Source organism: Anser cygnoides, chromosome 2, assembly GCF_040182565.1.
Source record: "Anser cygnoides isolate HZ-2024a breed goose chromosome 2, Taihu_goose_T2T_genome, whole genome shotgun sequence".
Lineage (NCBI taxonomy): Eukaryota > Metazoa > Chordata > Aves > Anseriformes > Anatidae > Anser > Anser cygnoides.
Window position 1 is genome coordinate 67,799,446 of NC_089874.1, and position 19,455 is coordinate 67,818,900.

The 19,455-nt window shown below is 40.0% G+C and overlaps 1 protein-coding gene across 4 annotated transcripts in view; it reads right to left on the reverse strand.

Annotated features, from left to right (window-relative positions):
- HIVEP1 (HIVEP zinc finger 1) overlaps positions 1-19,455 on the reverse strand; it is a 122,101-nt gene that overhangs the window by 42,905 nt on the left and 59,741 nt on the right. For 3 of the 4 annotated variants that reach the window (XM_066992310.1, XM_066992309.1, XM_048075492.2), the window contains exon 3: positions 10,749-10,802. In XM_066992310.1, the coding sequence (XP_066848411.1) occupies positions 10,749-10,802 (54 nt within the window). Of the gene's footprint in view, positions 1-7,261; positions 7,366-10,748; positions 10,803-19,455 lie in introns of all 4 variants that reach the window. The other variant, XM_066992311.1, reaches the window with a different exon arrangement.

A 19,455-nucleotide genomic window follows, 5' to 3' on the forward strand; every position in this document is an offset into this window, starting at 1 on the left:
ACAGTTAAGAACAGGCAAACATTGCTTAGCAATGTTTAGTACAAACTGTAATGTTTAAACTATACAATCTGTTTCCACTAAATCTATATTAACACGAGTGAATTGTCACTTTGAAGATAACATTGGAGAAAAGGAGTTTTTCTTGCCTTGGAATAACATCTTCCCAAAACACTAGGCCTGCCTATATTTTATACTAGCACCTCTCTCACTAGTGCTTCAGTTGCAAAGCTATACTAAAGCTGAAAGGGGAGAATAACTTTCAGGACTGACCAAACCCAGGCTAAACAGACATACATATGTTCCATACATTAATTAAAAATGTAAGTTTCTTCTTTGAGAAGCAAGAACAGATACAACTTAGCAAGTAAATGCAAGTAAAGCAAATGACAGGTTTAAATGTGCAGCCATGGAAAAAGGCGTACCCTGGGCTGCTCCTCACACACTAAATGAAATCCTGTGCAACCATTACTGAGTGCAGAGTCGATTAGCTCTAGACATTGAGCAATAACATCTCAGCATAAAGCAAGCAAGACACCTTTGCCCCAAGGCACACAGCTCCGACGTATCAGGAAGTTCTGCTACGATACAGTTTCATCCCAGACATGAGAGTCTGCCAACTCTTTTTTTTGCCTTGGGATAGGTAAAGAGTAAATGACACATTACAGTCTGGGACTGTCTGTATGACAGCATCTTTTCAAGTCCTGTGGCTGCTTACATCAAGATAACCTTGACAGAGGTGGATGTCAGGGGTGTAGGGACATAACCACCCTATGCTAACAAGCCCAAGGTCTTCTTAAAAACAACTGTGCATTTAGCTTCTTGGCTTGAGCAAAGAAAGAAACAACCAACATACTGGTAAGTCTGGAGGGCCACCAAGATGATCTGAATCACCTCTCCTATGAAGAGAGGATGAGAGAGCTGGGGACTGTCCAGCCTGCAGGAGATGAGGTTCAGAGAGGATCTTAATGAATGTCTATAAATACCTGAAGGGAGGACACAATGAAAAAAGAGTCAGGCTCTTTCCAGTGGTGCCCTGTGCCAAGACAAGAGGCCATGGGCACAGACTGGAGCACAGGAGGTCCTGTCTAAACACCAGACAGCACTTCTGTGCCATGTGGGTGACTGTGCCCTAGCACAGGTTGCCCAGAGAGGCTGTGGGGTCTCCCTTCTTGGAGATCTTCAACAGCTGCCTGGATGTGGTCCTGGCCAGCCTGCTCTGGGTGGCCCTGCTTGAGCAGAGGGCTTGGACCACATGACCTCCAAGAGGTCCCTTCCAACCCTAACCATTCTGTGATTTTTAGCCAGTGTGCTTAATGAGGAAGGCCATCAAGACCAAACAGCAATAAACATCTGACCACTGAGGTAACACCAGAGCCTCAGTTGAGAAATGCCAACATTCATATGTGAAAAGGAATCAAATGTAACATTTCAGCACACCTACAAATCTCTGACCAAAGTGAAATGCATGCTTTTTTTTTTCCTAAAAAGACCTGATTTCCTGCCCAGCATGAAACATATTAACTGAAACAAGACATTTGATGCTGATTGAGATTTCCCAGCATTATACGTATATATAAAAGCAGAGACTGAATCACTGTAAAAGTTTCACAGACCTCGAACACTTCTTTGAAAGACAGACAAAAAAACACAAGAACAGCAATCGCCTACCACATGACCCATGGTTAACGCTTAGCTATGCACACAAAATGTCAATACACGAATGTTCAGGGAAGGGCATGCACTACAGTTTTCATTTCAACATCCTGAAAAATTCATAAATATTTACTGTGTTACGCAGTTAATGTCCTGCTCTGTATTCCAGCCATTTGATGACACTAAATTTCTTAAACAGAAGCCTTAACACTAAACTAATGTTGTGAACAGTTTCACAATTAAATTATCTGCTTGCAATTTATGGATTATCAATTTTTATTGATAAATGAAGATTTGGCTAATAAAACATAAGAGCAACTTCTACCCTTAGGATGCAGAAGAAGAAAGGCTATTAAACCATAATTACAGAACAGCTCATGAAACAGCAACTAATTTACAGGTTATCAGCAACCAGCAACTGCTATCTGGTCAGATGAAATACTGAACCTAAACTCCCCAAACATGAGTCTGAAGGGAAAAAACAGAAATGAAAGGAACAAGATGTTAACTACGCTCTCTTTGCATATAACGGTGTTCAAACAGAACAAGCTCCTTAGTCATATTCTCTGTATTTCTTTAACATCATCTTCTATTTGAAAAGCAGGGATCAAATGGAGTAATTTCCATACTGCCTGTAGCATAAAACAACGAAGAGCAGCAAAGAGCTCAGACCTATCTAACAATGCAGAAAGGAATAGAAGTTCTGGCAAAGTGAGTAGTAAAAGTCTTACATAGCAGGTCTTTCTTTTAGGACTAAATGGCATTGTGCGCTTGACAAAAAGCAGAAGTCAATTTGCTGGAAATCTAGAAACCAGGAATACCCTAACCATGGAAGCTCTAGCATGCTTGAGGTGGGCAAAAAGATCTCTCTCAGGGTGGGCTTGCTTCAGAGGTCTTTAATGTCGAGCCCATTGAGCTGGTCAGAGCTCTTTCCTTTCCCCATCTTCACCTGTCCTTTTCCACAGATGTGCATATTCTCTCTTTTTACCCCCTCACATGTAACAGTCCTTTAGGAAATTCCTGTGAAAGACTCCATCAGGTCAGCCTCTAGCATATAGCCACCAGACAGTGGTATACTGTATCTAACTCACTGTGTGTGTGTGTTTGTATGTATTTTCCCTTTAGAGGATGACTCTTTAGAATTTAACAACTCCCTGAGCTGAAGGATTATCTGCAAAGTGCAAAAAAGCCAGTCATTACTCCTATGCAAGAGCAAGAAAAGAGTAATAAAAAAGAATAAAAACGTTGCATTTCCATAGCTGGCTTGCTCCCAGTTCACTTCTGCTAAAATTAGCAACCTAGTGCATTTACAACATGCACATAGCTATGCCAATTTAATTAGATAGTGTTTTAGCTCAGTATCCTTCCACCATAAAACGAGCTTGTTCTGACCTCAGATGTTAGAAACTTGCAAGAAATCTTTCTATTCACTATAGCTGGGTCAACCTCAAGATGTCTGAAAACATGGTTACTCATTTAATGATAAACTGCACCATGTTTTGGAAAAGACACTTTCCACTTACCATGAGGAAGTTTATTTTCCAATCATTGTTTTTGAATATTAATTTCTACAATGTCCCTTTGAAAATGATACTTGCAGGCTGGAATCTCTTTTGCTGAACTGTTACTCAAAAGATTTCCTATATTTCTCAAGAAAAGTCAAAATACCGTTACTTTAACATCACATTAATGTTTTAACCAAGTTCTCATAATAGCTCTAACGTATGAAATGTTCAGTTTAAAACTAAATCTGTTTGTCTGTCTGTCAAAACAATACCAGTTCTTTCTGTGTCTAGTACCAACAGTGGATTTACTGAGCAGATTTCAGCTGTTAGTATTGTAAACCAAATGTACTAACAAAAAAAAAATTAAATAGAAATAACAGATATAGACATTGACTCACAATCCAGGAAGATTACAGGAGCCAGAAAACTCCTTGGGTTGAGCACATATTCTAATTATGTTTCTCCATGCAAAGAACATATAAACATCTCAATTTTTATCAGTTTGCCCCCACAGCCACAATGGGGATATTAAAACATACTTAACTATCGAACACAAAACCAATGAAAACTGAGGATAAATGATATCAGAGACTATTCCTGCTACCACACAAGTCAGTGGAGTTTTTTCACTGTCCTTCTTGGATACAAAACAATGCGCTGAGTGTGCCTGAAGACAGAAAGAACCTTTCAAATCATCCTTGTTATTATAAGCAGCATGCAACGTTCCCTTAATGTGGAAACATCGCAGATTTTGGGAATAGATGGGACCTCATGAAAACGTGACATCTTGTATGACATGAGCTACAGACACCAACAGTTCCCGTATTAAGCCTATCACTGCTGTCTGAGCTGCTGTAAATATTTGAGGAAGATAATTCAGTCTTGAATTAAAGCCTTACAGCTTGATGTACACAGAACAATTTAAATAAATTACCTCTCATACACATGTATTGACACATTTTAATAGAGATACAAACACTATGATATCAGACATCAGGAAAACGCACAACTCAATCGTGTGAAATAGCGTTGCTAGCCGTCAATTTGAACGTTTGGAAAGTAAAAGGTAGGTAGTTCTGGTGTATGTCAACAGAAAACTAAAAAGGCTGACTAATCCTCTCACCAATATTAAGTAGCAAACAGGATAGTGCTGTAACTTGCAATTTCTGAAGATTATACACTTCCATTTAGAGCAACTGTATTTCTAGCCCATATGGTTGCTGAAGATAAGGACAGAAAGATGAAAAGAATCAAATGAAACTTTGGATCTTGGTTATATTCCCTGTCCAAAAAGTAAGGCAGTTTCCTGTAAGTATGAAATGGAAAGGAAGTGTTTTGGGCTAATGATAGTACATGGGTACCACAGTAGCAAAGAATCCAGAAAGCTCACATGCTTGCAAACCTACAGGAGAAATTCAAAGAAACCTCTGTGAAGGAGACCACTCTAAGATAGCAAATCAAAATGCTTAAATTGTTCAGTTATGCATTTCCAGATTTTTGTTTGACCTATCCACCTTTTATTCAATTTCCTATTTCCTTTGAATACTGGGATGAAAGAATAGTCTTGACCACAGCTGATGAACTATGAAGCAGAGTATATCACCAGCATGCAGCGTTCCCACCTGCTTTTTGGCAGAGAGCACTGCAATGGCAGGAAGAGGGATCAGGAGTGCCTGCGGGGAAGGGAGAGACGGGAAGGGACCTGGCTGCTCCTTTGAGGCCAGATGGTAGGCCACTAAGTCATCTGTAAGCTGGGACATGGCATCATAAAATGGTCACCAATCTTTAATGTAAGACGGACACAGCATTTTGATTAACTAGAGAGAACACTGGTATACTTACTTTTGTCAATAAGATGCGTTCATTTAACAAGAGGGATGATCAGGAAGGGTTCTGAAGGACTTAGAAGATACAAAAATTTGACTAGAGTCCATCTGCAGCAGAACCTGCATTTCTGAACTAAAGGCTTGTGCTTCCATTTACAATGCCAAACTTCTTTCCTAACTCAGTGCAGTTCAAATTACTGGAAAAAAAATGTTTAAAAAAATAGCAGATGGGCAAATAAGGTAAAGGGCATTTGATTTCATTTGCCTCTCCTCCATGCCAATATGCTACTTTGAAGGGACTGTAAAGTGTGGGAGGGGAACATATGTGCATGTGGATTGTGCATCTCAGAGTATGTTTGCTGCTGGTAAGCAGTCTCTTCTTTCTTTATTCTTTCTTTCCATGGCAGTTCGAATGCACATTCACACAATGGGTGGTTCCACACTGTTATATGAGGACATAAGCCAGCAAATGGAGAATCATATTCCTGCATACAGTGACTAGCAAACCACTAAGCCAAATGCCAGATCGACCTTTTAACCAGAAATGGATTAGTAGCCACTGAAAGTGTAGACGGAGACTTTGCGTAGTCCCAAGACAGAAGCTGGAAATAAAGGTTTCAACACCACCACAGAAATTGCTTGGACTTTCCTGGACTCCAAACCATGGCTTTGAATGGTTCTGTTTTGGTGGTTTCTCAGCAAATTCTGACAGAACCTGCTGCCATTTAAACAAACACTCATCCAAATTAGACAAAACTCTTGGATCTGTCAACAATGCTTCGCTATCTAAGGATGCAAGTAAAGAAGGTACTACTAATACTGAAGCATGAGACCCTGGAAGGAAAACTTATTTGGCTGAAAGTCTAATACCACCTTAGGGTAAAACCTGCAGTAACTCTGGAAGGGAACACTGTCATCAAGACAGAGCTGTCACAATGTCTTGGGCTTCTGGAAGAGGTGAGAGCATCTTAGAAATCTACTTTCACTGACCAAGAAATGAGCAGCTATGCTAAGGATGTGAAAAAGGGAGGATTCAGAATACACAGCATTGTGTTCAAATTCTACCGTGCAGCATCTCCAGCAGTAGGCAAAAAACTGAAAAAGCTCTTTGAGAAACCTGAAAGTGATAGAGTGAGAAAGTATAGCAACGTGGTTGATAGGTAAATGACAGACTTAAACAGGTGCTAGATAAACCTGAACATAGTTTAAAGACAGACCCGATCCATTCAACTCAAGTGGGTTCTCCAAAAAAAGTACTTGCTCTACCAGAACTGCTGAACTGGAGGGGGCCAACATAGTGCACTGATTGGAAACTGCTATCTGCCAACACATACCCTGGTCCATGGAGTGTAGACCGTGAAGTCCCATGCTTTGTCTGAATAAAGTTGGCTGCAATTGTTGAGGCAAACATGGTAATACAAAGTCCATGACCCTTGGTAAAATAGGTTGAAAACAGGCTTCTCCTTGAAGCTAGACATGGACATGCCTGCCAGTTCTGGGAAAGGATCAGGAGAGGAGACTGGTAGATGCATATGTGCCATTAGAGGGACTGGAATTCTGAATCCAGGATGGATTTGTTACTCTTTGCCTATTGAAGGAATAGGTATAGGAAGTCTACCCATCTCAGGAGGAAAAAAAAAAGAGTAGAAATTCAAACAAGAACAGCTGCTTATTCAGAGGGATGAATTTATATCCAGCAACCACAACAGCCTGCAAGTCTAAACTGCAATGAAGCTGAAGAAGACACACACATTCCCAGACCACCTCTGTCTTTATACTTGGAAGACATAGCCATTGACACAACTGAGAAGCTGAACAAGGAAGCATATTCCCTGTGATCTAGCCTTTATTAATGATTCTTTTTCCTGTGACTGGGCAAGTAGCAGTTATCCCAAATAATGTCCAGAACAGTACTCCTAAGAGACAGAGAGCCCCTGGGATTGGTGGGTGTACAGAGTATACACTAGGCCATGAGATGGTTCCACATCAACAATTTGTTGAGTTCCAGAATCTGGAGAGACTCTGTAGAGGATCTGAAACCCCTTTCATAGGTAATCTCAGTGTTGCTCGAGTTTGTCAGCAGCTTTAGTTCTCTGAAGAGTTTGAGAAGCAGAGAGATTCAGCAGTCTTAGCATCATTGGTGCCAAGTACTGAGACAACCAGGTTAGTACCACTAGTCCTAAAAGAACACCACGGCAGTGCTGGTGGAGCTGAACTTAGGACTACTGTGATAAGCAGAGAACTGCTGCAATAGATAAAAAGAAAACAAATGCTTACAGTGCTTCATATTGGCCTTCAGTGGCTGAACTGGTTCTGGGGATGACCAAATCAGAAGCCTCTGTGGTAACCACAAGGATCTGAGAGGACTTGATTTTACCGGTCTGGAAGGGAGAAGACAGAGAGACTTTCTTGTGATGGATTTCTAAAGAGTATGGCCAGTGGTAGATCAAAGCCAAAGCAGTCAGATTCAGCTAACTGCATTCCACAGCCCATCATACCCAGGGTCCCACATCAGAAAAATCTTTCACTGCCTTCTCAAGGTGAAATTTTCTGTCGTTGAAGCTCACCTAGTTTTAAAGGACACCACACGGAGCACTCAGTGGGAACACCACCTTCTCTGTCACACCGACAATACCCAGAGTTAGAAAAGCAAAGCTTCTCCTACTGGAAATTCATAGAAGCAACTGGACAATTAAGAAGACAGTAAAAGAATTATCCATCTTATACTTGCACCAAGCAGGAAGGAGGATGGAGCTAAGCATGGCCTCTAAAGAATATCTTTCTGGTCTCAAGTGACAGGCCATTTCTATATCCATAATCAGAATGTATTTGTGGACTATCACTCCAAAAAATAAAAAAAATAGATCTTCCAGTTACAACTTCATACTACATAACTGAATTCTGCAAACTTCAAAACAATGTCTGCTCATTTATTGTCTCCTCTGTGTTTAATAGAGACCTGTTTCAATTTGCACTTAATTGGATTATTACAGCTAATGGAAAAATGAGATGCGTTAAATACATATCTTCTTGTAGTCAATTAAATCCAACTTAAATCCCACACATGTATAAAGTTATGACTGATCAGTGCACAATACTAGTCAGCAGAAAATGCAGCATGATTAAACTTATAGGAAATTCCTCCCTACAAATATGCTAAGCCATCGCCAGCTTCAGTACTGACAGGGCAGTTGTTAACTTGCGATAAATTCCACAAAATTACATCCCCTATTCATTTCAGATAGGACATAGACAAATCTAAGTTGATCTAGATGAATTGAAAGGCAAAGGAAATGAAAAAATAAGAAAAACATACAACCATACTTCAGGTGAACCTGTAGACACTGGATTGTGATTTAAAATACCTTACGTGAACATGTTCACATTTTTATTTACTTGTTTAGCTCAAAACAAGTATTTCCTTTTTTTTTTTTTTTGTTCCTGGCCTTCAAACAAATAACTTAATTTACTTCACGTTACAAAGAAACCTGTTAGACATTTAAGAAACCAAATAAAATAGAAAAGAATGTTTCTCATCAAAAAGAAAAATGAAAGAGTAGCCTTACTATCTCAGTTATTTCTGTATCAATTTTGTATGTTAAAAGTAGTTTTCGACTACCAGCCATGCAAACTTAGGTTAGGAGCCAAAATTTAAGCTATGATCTTTCTGATTTCCGCAACCCTGAAAGGTGAGCGCTATCACCATATAAATCTTAGCAACTCAGTCCTTTCCAGAGCACTTCAGACCACTTTTCAGTGCACACCGGGGAAGGTCTCTTCATTTGTGCAGGACTACAAAGATGGTAGTGAGGCACAGGTATGAACAAAGCCCATGAAAATAGGGGTTAATCTTCAGCTTGAACATGTCGATTACAAAAATAATCCAGAGCAATATTACTTCTGCAAGACGAACATGAACAAGGGCAGACAGTAATACTCTACACACCAAGTTTTTATGTTTGGATGACAATGTCACTTGCCTGTGATCCACTAACCAAAAGTATGTCACACTACTATTCAGTAGAAGTTCTAGTTTGTTGGAAAGGTTCTAGTTTGTTGGAAAATCTCTGTAAATGTTTAAAGAGCTGCTTTTACAACCTAGCCACTTTTTTTTTTTCTCCTTCACTTTTTTCAGGTACAGAGCAATATCATAGTTTTGGTGCCTACTCAAGACACCTTCTATGAAACCTTCCCTTGAGAAAACCCAAACATGAGTCTGGAGAAAAGAAAGCCGAGTGGGATATGGACAAGGTTTATGAAATCACAAAATCAATGGGTAAGGTGAATATCGAACTGCTATTTAACAAATTGCACAATGCTTGAACCAGAGAACACCTATTAGAGCTAGCAGAAAATGGGGGGGGGGAAGAAGTAAAATAACGTACTTTTTAATGCAACTGGTAGCAAATTTCTGCCATTTGCTGCCAAAGGATACTAGAGGCAGACAGCACTGAAAGAAAAATATAATGGTAACAGGTCCGTAAGTGTCCAGATACTAAAGGGATAAGGCAGACATCCCATTGTGTGTGGACAGCCTAAGGTGAATGGACTGCAGAAAGTGCACAAGCTTAGGTGCTGTCCTTAACCAGTATGTCCTATTGCCTATGCTGGAGGCAGAATGCTGGGACAGAGGGATCCTGCTGATATCCAGTAGGGTATTTCTTACACTCTATAATGTTCAGAAAGTTTGGAAATTCATTGTTTCAAAAGGTAATAAACTTTGATTCCAGGACAGAGCATCAACAATTTACAATGCTGTTCACAGATGTGTCACAAGTCAGAAGGACATGTCACTGTAAGAGCAGTGAATGCCTACAGAAAACAACACAAAGCAGTGAAATGTGGCACCGATAGAGGAAAATGCATCATGCTGGATCCAGTAGCCTGAGGGAGGTGAAGCTGCTGCTCCATGCCTCCAGCTCCAACCAGCAGTGAAGCTTAAAATGTATTCCCAGAAGGTGCACACACACACAGAGCATACCTATACACCACATACATACATATATGTGGCTGGACACGCAGATTTGAGCCCCCACGCTGTTCCTTTGCACCCCCTCACGTGTCCCACACCCAGGCAGCAACCCCTCTTAGTCCAAAAGGTGACCTGTGGAGCTCGTCCTGATGGTTCATGGTGTTGCAATGGGCCTGGGGATAGCCTGGTCAGAGATTATTTGGGTTGTCCCCTGCCCAGCCCTCATCTCTCTGTGCTCCTTTGTGGATGAACAGACAAGCTTTATCACATAAAACCTAACAGGTACTCCAGCAGTCAGCCAGCCTTGAAATACAATGACTTTCCACTAGCTTTCTAAGCCCTAACACACACTGAATTAATCTGTCACAGGTCATCGGTTTCTTAAAATAGCCTGTGAGGATCAATCTCCTTTCAGCATCTGTTAGAAATCATCATATGTTGCTTGTCATAAACCAAATATGGTTATTAACGATTAGGTAAATCATATTATGAACCAACCTGTTAGTAGAGGGCTTTAGTCAATAACTTGCAGAGTCTCTATTGCTACAGCTTTAGCAGCCTTATCAAGGTTAATGCAGCTACTCAAGTGGTTAAAACAAAGCATTTGTGTCTCAGCAAAACTAGGGTGTTACAGATCACAGCGCCTGATCTGCAGATACACATTCCGTGGGCCTCATCCAATGCCCATGGCCCAGTGGAGTCTCTTCACTGATGCTGGAAGGCTTTGCATCAGCCTACACAATAGCAACATAATTTTCCTTTTTGCTATTTCATTTTGGTTTTGTTTATTACCTCTCTGTTGGTCTTCTGTTCCATTAAGTTGTTTCTGTGCTTCTTCAATTTTGTCTGCAAGAAAGAGAAGTCATTATTAAAATATATTAAAAAAATGCAAGTTTTGAGAAAATCATTTACTGAAGTCTGTCTTGAGCTATCTGTTTATATTGAGGAGTAATACCATTCACACGTAAATACGCAGCACATTATAAGCAATACTGCCATATAAAATTTCATCATGTTTTACCAGCAAGGCTATTGACATGTTAAATTACACAGAACTGCAGAGAGAAAAGCAATGGGATCAGATCTGTAGTCAACAGCTAATCCCACTGTAGCTTCGTACCATCAATAATAATTTATGCAGTCAGGGGATTCAGGGGATTCATCAGAATAGGTATTATTGTGCATAACAGGGTATTTTAATACGTTTTTGAAAAGTGCTGTTAGAACAAGGCAACGCAGCATTAAGCATGGCGACACAAACAGCAAATAGGATTTGATACATGAAGTGTCGGAGCCAACGCTGCCACAAGGGAGTAGCAGGGGATGAGCAGTAGCCCCACGCTAATTCCTCTGCAAAACTACCCATCATTCATACTCACATAGTAGGAGCAAAAAGCAGCCTTAAGCCTTTAAGCTTGCTCTGCTGTTAGCACAACGCCTGCTACCCCCAAGCTCATGTGTGCAAGAGAGGGAATTGCATTTCCACTGCTGTCGCACCACGGATCTGGCTGAGGGGGTGAGCCTCAATCCGTGTATATCTGTTTACATGTAGAGCAAGAAGCAAGATAATGGGCAGCTGGAACAAACGAAAACTTGAGGCACATTTCTTTTTGGTAGCAAACAGTCCTTTGGTGTGTATCAGGGAAAAGAGGTCATGTTAGTAAGGAGCAGTGGCATGAGGACAGGCCAAGCCCTGTGCTGCACCATGGCCTGACTGACCAAGACCTGAGCTTGGAACATGGCTTTCAGACATCATCGATCATTTCCCAAAATACACGTGAAAACTTTTTAGGGGGTGCAGTTTTTGTAAAATTAAATTGAAAGAACAGAACAGAACTGCAATCACCCTAAACTTTCTGACTGTACTGGTACGGTTTGGGAAATACCAGGCTTCCTGGCTGCCATACTGAGCAGGAAGACGGGCCTGCAAAGGCTTCACCTCTTTGTTCACCAGTGCAGAGGCAATGCAAGGTTTCTAGAAGATGGTCCTTTCTTCAACAGACTCAAAATCAGTGGTTTTAAACAACTTTTCTAATATTTATGAGCTGAACCACTGAAGGATGTTGGAATCATTTGTTCACAGTTGGGAAAACGATTTCAGACTTCATTATATTCTCAGTAGAACTAAAGAACTGTAACTTAACTAGACCCTTCTCAGATGATTTATGCCTGAGTTCTATTCAGCTTCCTCCAGTCCTGTGTTTCTGCCTCTCAAACCTAGCACCTGGCTCCTTTTCTCACTGATGCTGGGTAATTTCTCTCCTGCATGCAAAGAACACAACAGACTGACCCACATGCGTGGTTACCGACCGGGCTTCCAGAGCTAAACCGAACTGAGCTGCTGATGAGAAAGACTACCCCCACAACTTTAAAAGCCAAATGTCTTCCTTTTTCCTCTGGAGTTAGCAAGACATACATATGTATTTAAAGCAAAGTTTTTTTTTTTTTTTATATATGCACCTTCTTCTGTACTGATTCACTGGCTGCTAACCACAAAATGTAAGTGACTCAGAAGGAGAACAACCCTTTGCTAGCTCATCACTGACCCTGTTACACAGGCTCACTTTAAATCACTCCAAGTCTTCATTGTTGGACAGCTTTCTGGATTAAGCTACTGATAAAATATTGTATGCATCTATACTTTTTATTATTATTATTGAGAAAGGGTTGTAAATGACATTTTTTAGCAGAAAGAAAACAAAGCATCCTTTATAAACACATGCCACTAATGATATTAGCATCTAACAATCTTACACTGTTTTCCTACAGATTAGTTCTTTATAGAAAGGTGATGGAATAAGCTACTTACAGAATGGCACAATACCGGATGAGCTATGTGAACACACAGGAAAAAGTAAACATTGAAGAATCAACCCAGATTTACCAAAAAGCAGCAAATAATCAAAACCACAGACTGGCTATCAAATTCATATCCCCTCTGTTTAGAAATATATCTAATATATAAGAGGCAGTGTTTAGCTCTTGAGAGGATGTGAAAGATTTGTCACCAAAATATTTATAAACAAGCACACAGACAAATGCAATTTCCTTATTAAAAGAATTACCTGCATACTTCACATAAATGGTAAAATAAATTCAAGTGTTTAAATTCACAATCATTCTATTTTATAGAGAAAAATTACTTATGTATTTTGGAAGTATGCAACATTAAATTGCCAGAAAGATAAAGTATCTTGATCTCCTAAACTCAATTTCTCATTTAAATTAAAAACAGAAAAAAAAGAAAAAAAATAAGAAAATAAAGGAGTTTCTATCAGAAATTCCCAACTGCTTCTCTGTCAGACTGTAATCCCAAACAAAGAACCACAGATAACAAAAATAATAACTAGGTAACCATATGCTTCGTACGCAGCCAGAAAATCTTTTACACTTCCTGAATCTCCTTAAATCTTTTCCCCAGTGAGTAACATCAATTGCATACGTGTCTTTCTACCTGTAGAGGTATCTGTGCAGAAGAGTTTCAAGAACCATGAGCACAGCAAAATGTGAATATTGCTTCTGGTAACTCAGGGAGTGGCTGTGGATTGCCGAACAGCAAGCAAAGACCTGAACAGAGAGGGAACACCACCAGGAAAGGGACTTTGGTGGCCAGTTGGGCAAGGTCTGCCCAGTTGTAATCATGCATGGCAATGCCTCGCAAGCCCCTGCTGCCGCACTGTGTTGCTAAATCTTGACTGAGACCAGATACTTCCAATTTTGATAACATATGTAGTACAGGTACTAACAGAGGTCTACCTGCTAGCACCTTCATTGGGCACAACATTCCTGTAATGATCCTTACCAGGTAGCTGCCCTTTCTCATTAGGACACCGAGGCATTTTTCACAGCCCAGTGCTAAACCTGGATGAGTGCTAAATCTGGTCTGTGTTTTACAATTCCAGAGGCTACACTGATGGCTGCCTCCTAGAATGGTTCACGATGGTTTTAGCCTCGAGGGAAGAACTGGGTTACCCCAAAACACTGTTGGCTCAAAGGAAGGAGTGGGTTACCCCAAAACGCTGCAGAGAAGGAGGGAAGACCATGGAGGTGAGTGAGCAACTCACTGAAGCTAAACCGAAACGCAGCTTCCCTTCATTCTTCTGAAAACTCACGAGCATACCAAAAATAACTTGCTGAATAGCAGAGCATTTGTATCATCTAGTCATTTCCTTCCCTTTTGTCTCTTTTAATTAGCCTTAGGTGAAACATTTTCAGGCAAATTATTTAAAATAATGTACCTTTTCTTTCATAATTGTATTATAGATTCTCTAAGAGTAAACACCTTTGAAAACTCTTCTTAAACAAAAATACCTTATACAAAGATCATCTTGCAAAACCTAGGAGGAACTGAAAGCTGCGAAGTCCACTGTTAATTCAAAATAATGTCAGGAAATAACATTATCTGATCTAATACTCACTTAACTTTGATTTAGCGTCCTTTCAGTTTTAAACTCACAGTACTGATGATACTGCCTGACCTGAAATTCTACAAAGGAGACATTTGTGTATCACTAGAATACTATTTACTTTTACTAGGATAACAGAAAGTAATATTACTTCTGGAAATTTCTGGTACATTGCAGGTACAGCACCCTTTTTATTGCTCATACAATGACAGAACAGTGCCTAGCTGAGCTGTGGGCTTCTTGTAAGACACATTCTAGTACTGCCAGCAGACATCCTTCTGAGTGGCACACATCTAGAAGCAAACGATGACCATGTGAAGACACACTCTTGCTTAAGGCAGGACACTTCTCATTAAGTGCTCGCTAGAGGCGAACAATAACAAAAGGAAATCGTGGTGCATCCACCAAGTAGAGGAGACCAACGATGCCACACATCACCTTGCACATCATGGAACCAACTCTTGGTTATCAGAAGTAGGTGCATACCACAAAAAAACAAAGCACAGGTAATACAGCATAATAGTAATATATATAAGATGTAGCGAAACAACATGGGTACAAGAGAGAGGGAAAAAAAAAAAGTCTGTGACTACCTATGAGATGCAGCAATTCACAAGAAAGCCTGGCTGTATCTGCAGGCACCTGTGAACTACAGCACAGAACGAGCACCACTACCCTCTCCAGCCTCCAGCTGTCCGCCTGTCCTGACTGCATTCAGCCCACTGCCCTGCAGCAAGACACTTCAACTATTTTGCACCGATTGTGCAATATTGCAATCCAAGTGCCCAAGCTCTGAATGCAACTTGCTCAGGAGCATTGCCCTGCCACCACCATCACAACCCATTCAAACAAGTAGAGCTGCATTTTTATTAGTGTTTGCAGCAACAGGATGACTTCTGTTTTAAACTCAAGTATTAAAGCTTTTCACACTATTGTCCAATACAGCTCTCCCAACAGATGTCCACTGCATGGAAATATCAGCAAATTCCTTGGGGGTTTTAAATATATAACGTAACCATGCTTTCTAGGAATGTGAGGAAGGAGATCTGCACACAGGAAAAGATGCTTGCTGTTTTACATGCCTCCTGCTGTGGAAGAACATTAAGTGGACACCAATAGTTAGTTTGAGAAGGTAGTGCTGTGGTGAATGAAAAATAAATGCAAAAACGAACCAGAATTTTCAACAACTTTACATTCTCTATTCTTGGTATTCGTCAAGGATATAACCTCACAGATTTAACTGCACACACCACAAATAGAATGTAGTTTTAAAAGACCTTGGGTTGTTTGTTTTTTTTTAAGACATCAACATATACAAACATAAACATGCTAAGGTATTAGAAGTGCACTAGGAATTTTCATTTTACACATGAGAAATTTTAAAGGCCTTACTTATATGATCAGCTAAGAAAAAAAAAGGGGTTAGGATTTTTGGAAAGGAAAGCCCAAATACTGAAAACCATGAGGTTTGAAAAATATGAAACCAGTAACTTCTGACAGCAGTTTAAACTGCAGCAAATGTAATCTTCCATTTTCCGCTTCATTTGTGTGTTTTGTTGTTTTTAAAAACAAACAAACAAAACTCCCACTTTAAGTCACCAGGAGAGTTTACGGGAGGGTGGGAGGTGGTAAATGCTCATTAAACGTAAGCAAAATGCCCAATACATTTCATTGTACATGTTTACATGCATCTGTATCACTGTAAAAAGGCTTCTTGATGAAAATTTATAACTTCTCTATAAAAAAAGTGTGTTTTTTTTAAATCGATATACTTCTCTACAGATAACTGGAGGATTAGCACTTAATACGGTACAAATCTGCTAAAATTAGACTACTGTATCAAAACTTCAAAAAATAAGAATTTCTCTTTTGCCTGAAAGGCTAGGTTTTTGTATTCATTTTTTTTTAACCAAAACATCTGGAAGGAAAATATCTGCTTTTCTTCACTTTAGTTAAAGGGAGAACTCCCAGGCCTTACTCCTGGGTCATCCTAAAAATACCTCCAGCAAAACAGCTTCATATGACAGCAGTGTTTCTTGTGGCTTTCTGAAGAAAACCACTCAACCTTTCTTTATCATAAGGCATTTGAAGATAATTTTAAAGATCACTTTTCATGTTTTTCAGTGGACACAAAGGAAGACATCAATTTAATTATTTTTTCTTGTATCGATCATCTAGATCACTAGCAGAAAAGAAAACCACAGTTACAAAATATTCTTCAGTTAAAGTACAGTAATGCAATCTCACTACATGCATTGGGAAGTGTTACTGAAAACAGAATGCTGGGTGGGATGCTTGTGTTTTGGGGAGGTGAACTTACAGACAAGGGGCATGAGGCTGAGGTACTGTGTGGAAATCTCCATCTTCTGTCTATTGAACCCAACAGAGTAAAACTCCAGTATGTCAGTGCTTTGCATCTCACTGGATGAGCATTGCTTCTGAAAGCATTAGAATACTACCAGGTTAACAAAACAATAATGAAATAAAAATAATAATAAAAAAACACAGCACAATATGAACCTTGCAGACAGGTGCTAAGCATGAAGAAGAGCTCAGGTGCTTCATGGAGTAGCCAGAACCCAGCTGCAACTGGAGCCATTTCCCACCTCCCCCGAAGGGAAGCCTTCAGGTTTTCATGTCCCTAACGCTCACACAGGGGTGTGGGAGCTGATGGTTGGACCAAGCTTGGACTGATTCTCTGCAGGATGACAGAGGGATACCCATGAGCACTTCCCTCAGCAACACAGTCATCATTTAGTCCAAAAGGTAACTGAGATGATTCCTAAATGTTAACTGAGATGAACCCTAGAACTTCCCTTAACTAGCTGATTATAAAAGGGAGAAAAAAAAGAGAGAGTGCACTAAATTGAACACTGTTGCAGGCAAGGCCAGTAGGATGAAGGACACGGAAAAGGGATGGAGAAAACAGGAGGCCCCTCTGTTTTTTCTGCCTCTCAGAGGCACCTGCCAATGCAGGAGAAGCATGCCCTGCACTTGGAGTGGGAAGGAGGGCTGGCAGCAGCGGTCCTGGCTGCAAGGATGAGCTCATCTCTGAGTGAGTAGGTGGAAGAGCTGGCAGAAGATAAACCAGTTGCGCTAAGGATTCCTTTGATGGCCCCAAATTCCCATCGCTGCCTTCCTGCTGCAAAATTAAAACCTGTGAGGCTGGCAAACAGCAGCAAAAAGACATTTCACAAAACCTATATGACATTCAAATTTAAATCTACTTTTAATTAAAAAACATTCTTCTGTCCCCAAATGTTTCTTTTTTCTCATTTAATGAGGAACGTTCAAGATTAAAAGGAAAAGATCAGATGAGGCAAAAGCAGTCCCTACATCTTTATAATTTTACAGTGTGGGAACCTGACACCTTCTGGCACACATTCTGTTTCATGGTTTCTCCTTTCCAGCTCGGGACTTGGAGAATCAAAGCCCCAGGGCTCAGTGGGTTACTGAACACAGGCTGAGCATGACAACTGATAGCAGTGCTGATCCCACCCCACCACAAACGCAAGGTGAAACGATTAAATCCCAGTTTGTCAGATGGTACTGGGTTTGAAGGTTGCTCATGAAGCTGTAAAAGAGGGGAAAATAAAGATCTCTTAAAAATTGGGAAATGTGAGTTTAATGCTCTTAGCAACTAGTGGGAAGTTGCAGGGACAGCTGTCATTTTAAAAACTACGAACTTCTTTTTTATAAAACATTTCGAATGAGACTTAAAACATCTTAATGTGTTCTACTAGTCATTATAACCTTCACTGATGACTTATTTCATCAGTTTTTCAGGAAAATTTTACACATTTTCATTTTAATATTAACATTGAATGCTCATCATATTCCCTGCCATATATAATTATTTGCATCTAAAAATGAAAAACTGATGACAGATTCTTTACATAACCCCCTTAAAAATAGAAGATAAAAATCCTCCTATTACTTTTTAATTTCAAGCAGAAAAAAAAAAAGCTTGCATATTTGAAAATACAACCTGTAAATCGGAGATTAAATTAGTATCACCAGTGGTCAACTGTACTGTATATACATACAATAAAGCACTCGATATAGAGGATATATATAAATTATGTATACAAACAGCTCTATCCTTGCCATCACATACATATTACTTAAGCACAGCAAGGACTCCTGATGAGACTGACAGGGTGTATGCGCATAAATTACATATACGCTTCACACAGGAACCCAAGCTGAGTCACTACTGAGGAATTTCCAACTTTTCAGGACATTTTTTATTATGCAGCATTGAAACTTATCAAAAGCTGAGCACACAAGGGTCATGGTTGGGAGGATTTTTGGATGGTCATTTTCTTCCAAAAGGATATAGGACGAAGGAGACACCTCAGTAACTGTCTAGCCCAAGAATTCAGAGGTTGGCAGCTCTTTGGAATGGTTTGCTGGCGCTGGACATCCTTTCACCCGCTTTTACTTCTGCGACACACGTGAGCCCTGACCAAGGAGATAATTCACTTACACATTGTTTCACTTCTGTAACGAACTAGAAACAGTACTGATTGCATTTACATTTGCATGACTTCTAATCAGTCATCTAGCAAAATAATTACAACATTGCTATGCTGATGTCTAGTGCATTGTTCTGCGCATTCAGATTCTACCTATCCACCTAGGACAAGGTGATTGCTATCACTGCAATCTGCTTAACAACTATTTAAGAGCCTCTAGGGTATTTACTGTTCCAGGCTTCATTTCAGCTTTATGTTTTTTTCTATACCTACCCCAGTATCGGGGTTAAAAGTTAAAGTAAAATTTTAAAGCTGACAACAAGTTGCTTTAGCTCACCACCTTTCCAAGGTGCTGCCACGAGCATCTTCAGGCCTTCTGTACCGAGGCAGGTCCCTCTCCTTTTTCCCCCCCGTGGGTTCACTGTCCTTTGATCTTGTGCCCCAAAACTAGAAAAAATGTGTTTTTCATTTATTTTTTTTTTTTTTTTAAAGCCTGACACAAAGATTAAATGAATGCCAGTGAAACCCCTGCGTGTTTTTTCTTCAAATTTTCCACTCACCAGAAACATATGTAAAAATAACACGAGGCACAAAAGATTTCTTTAATTTCTATAC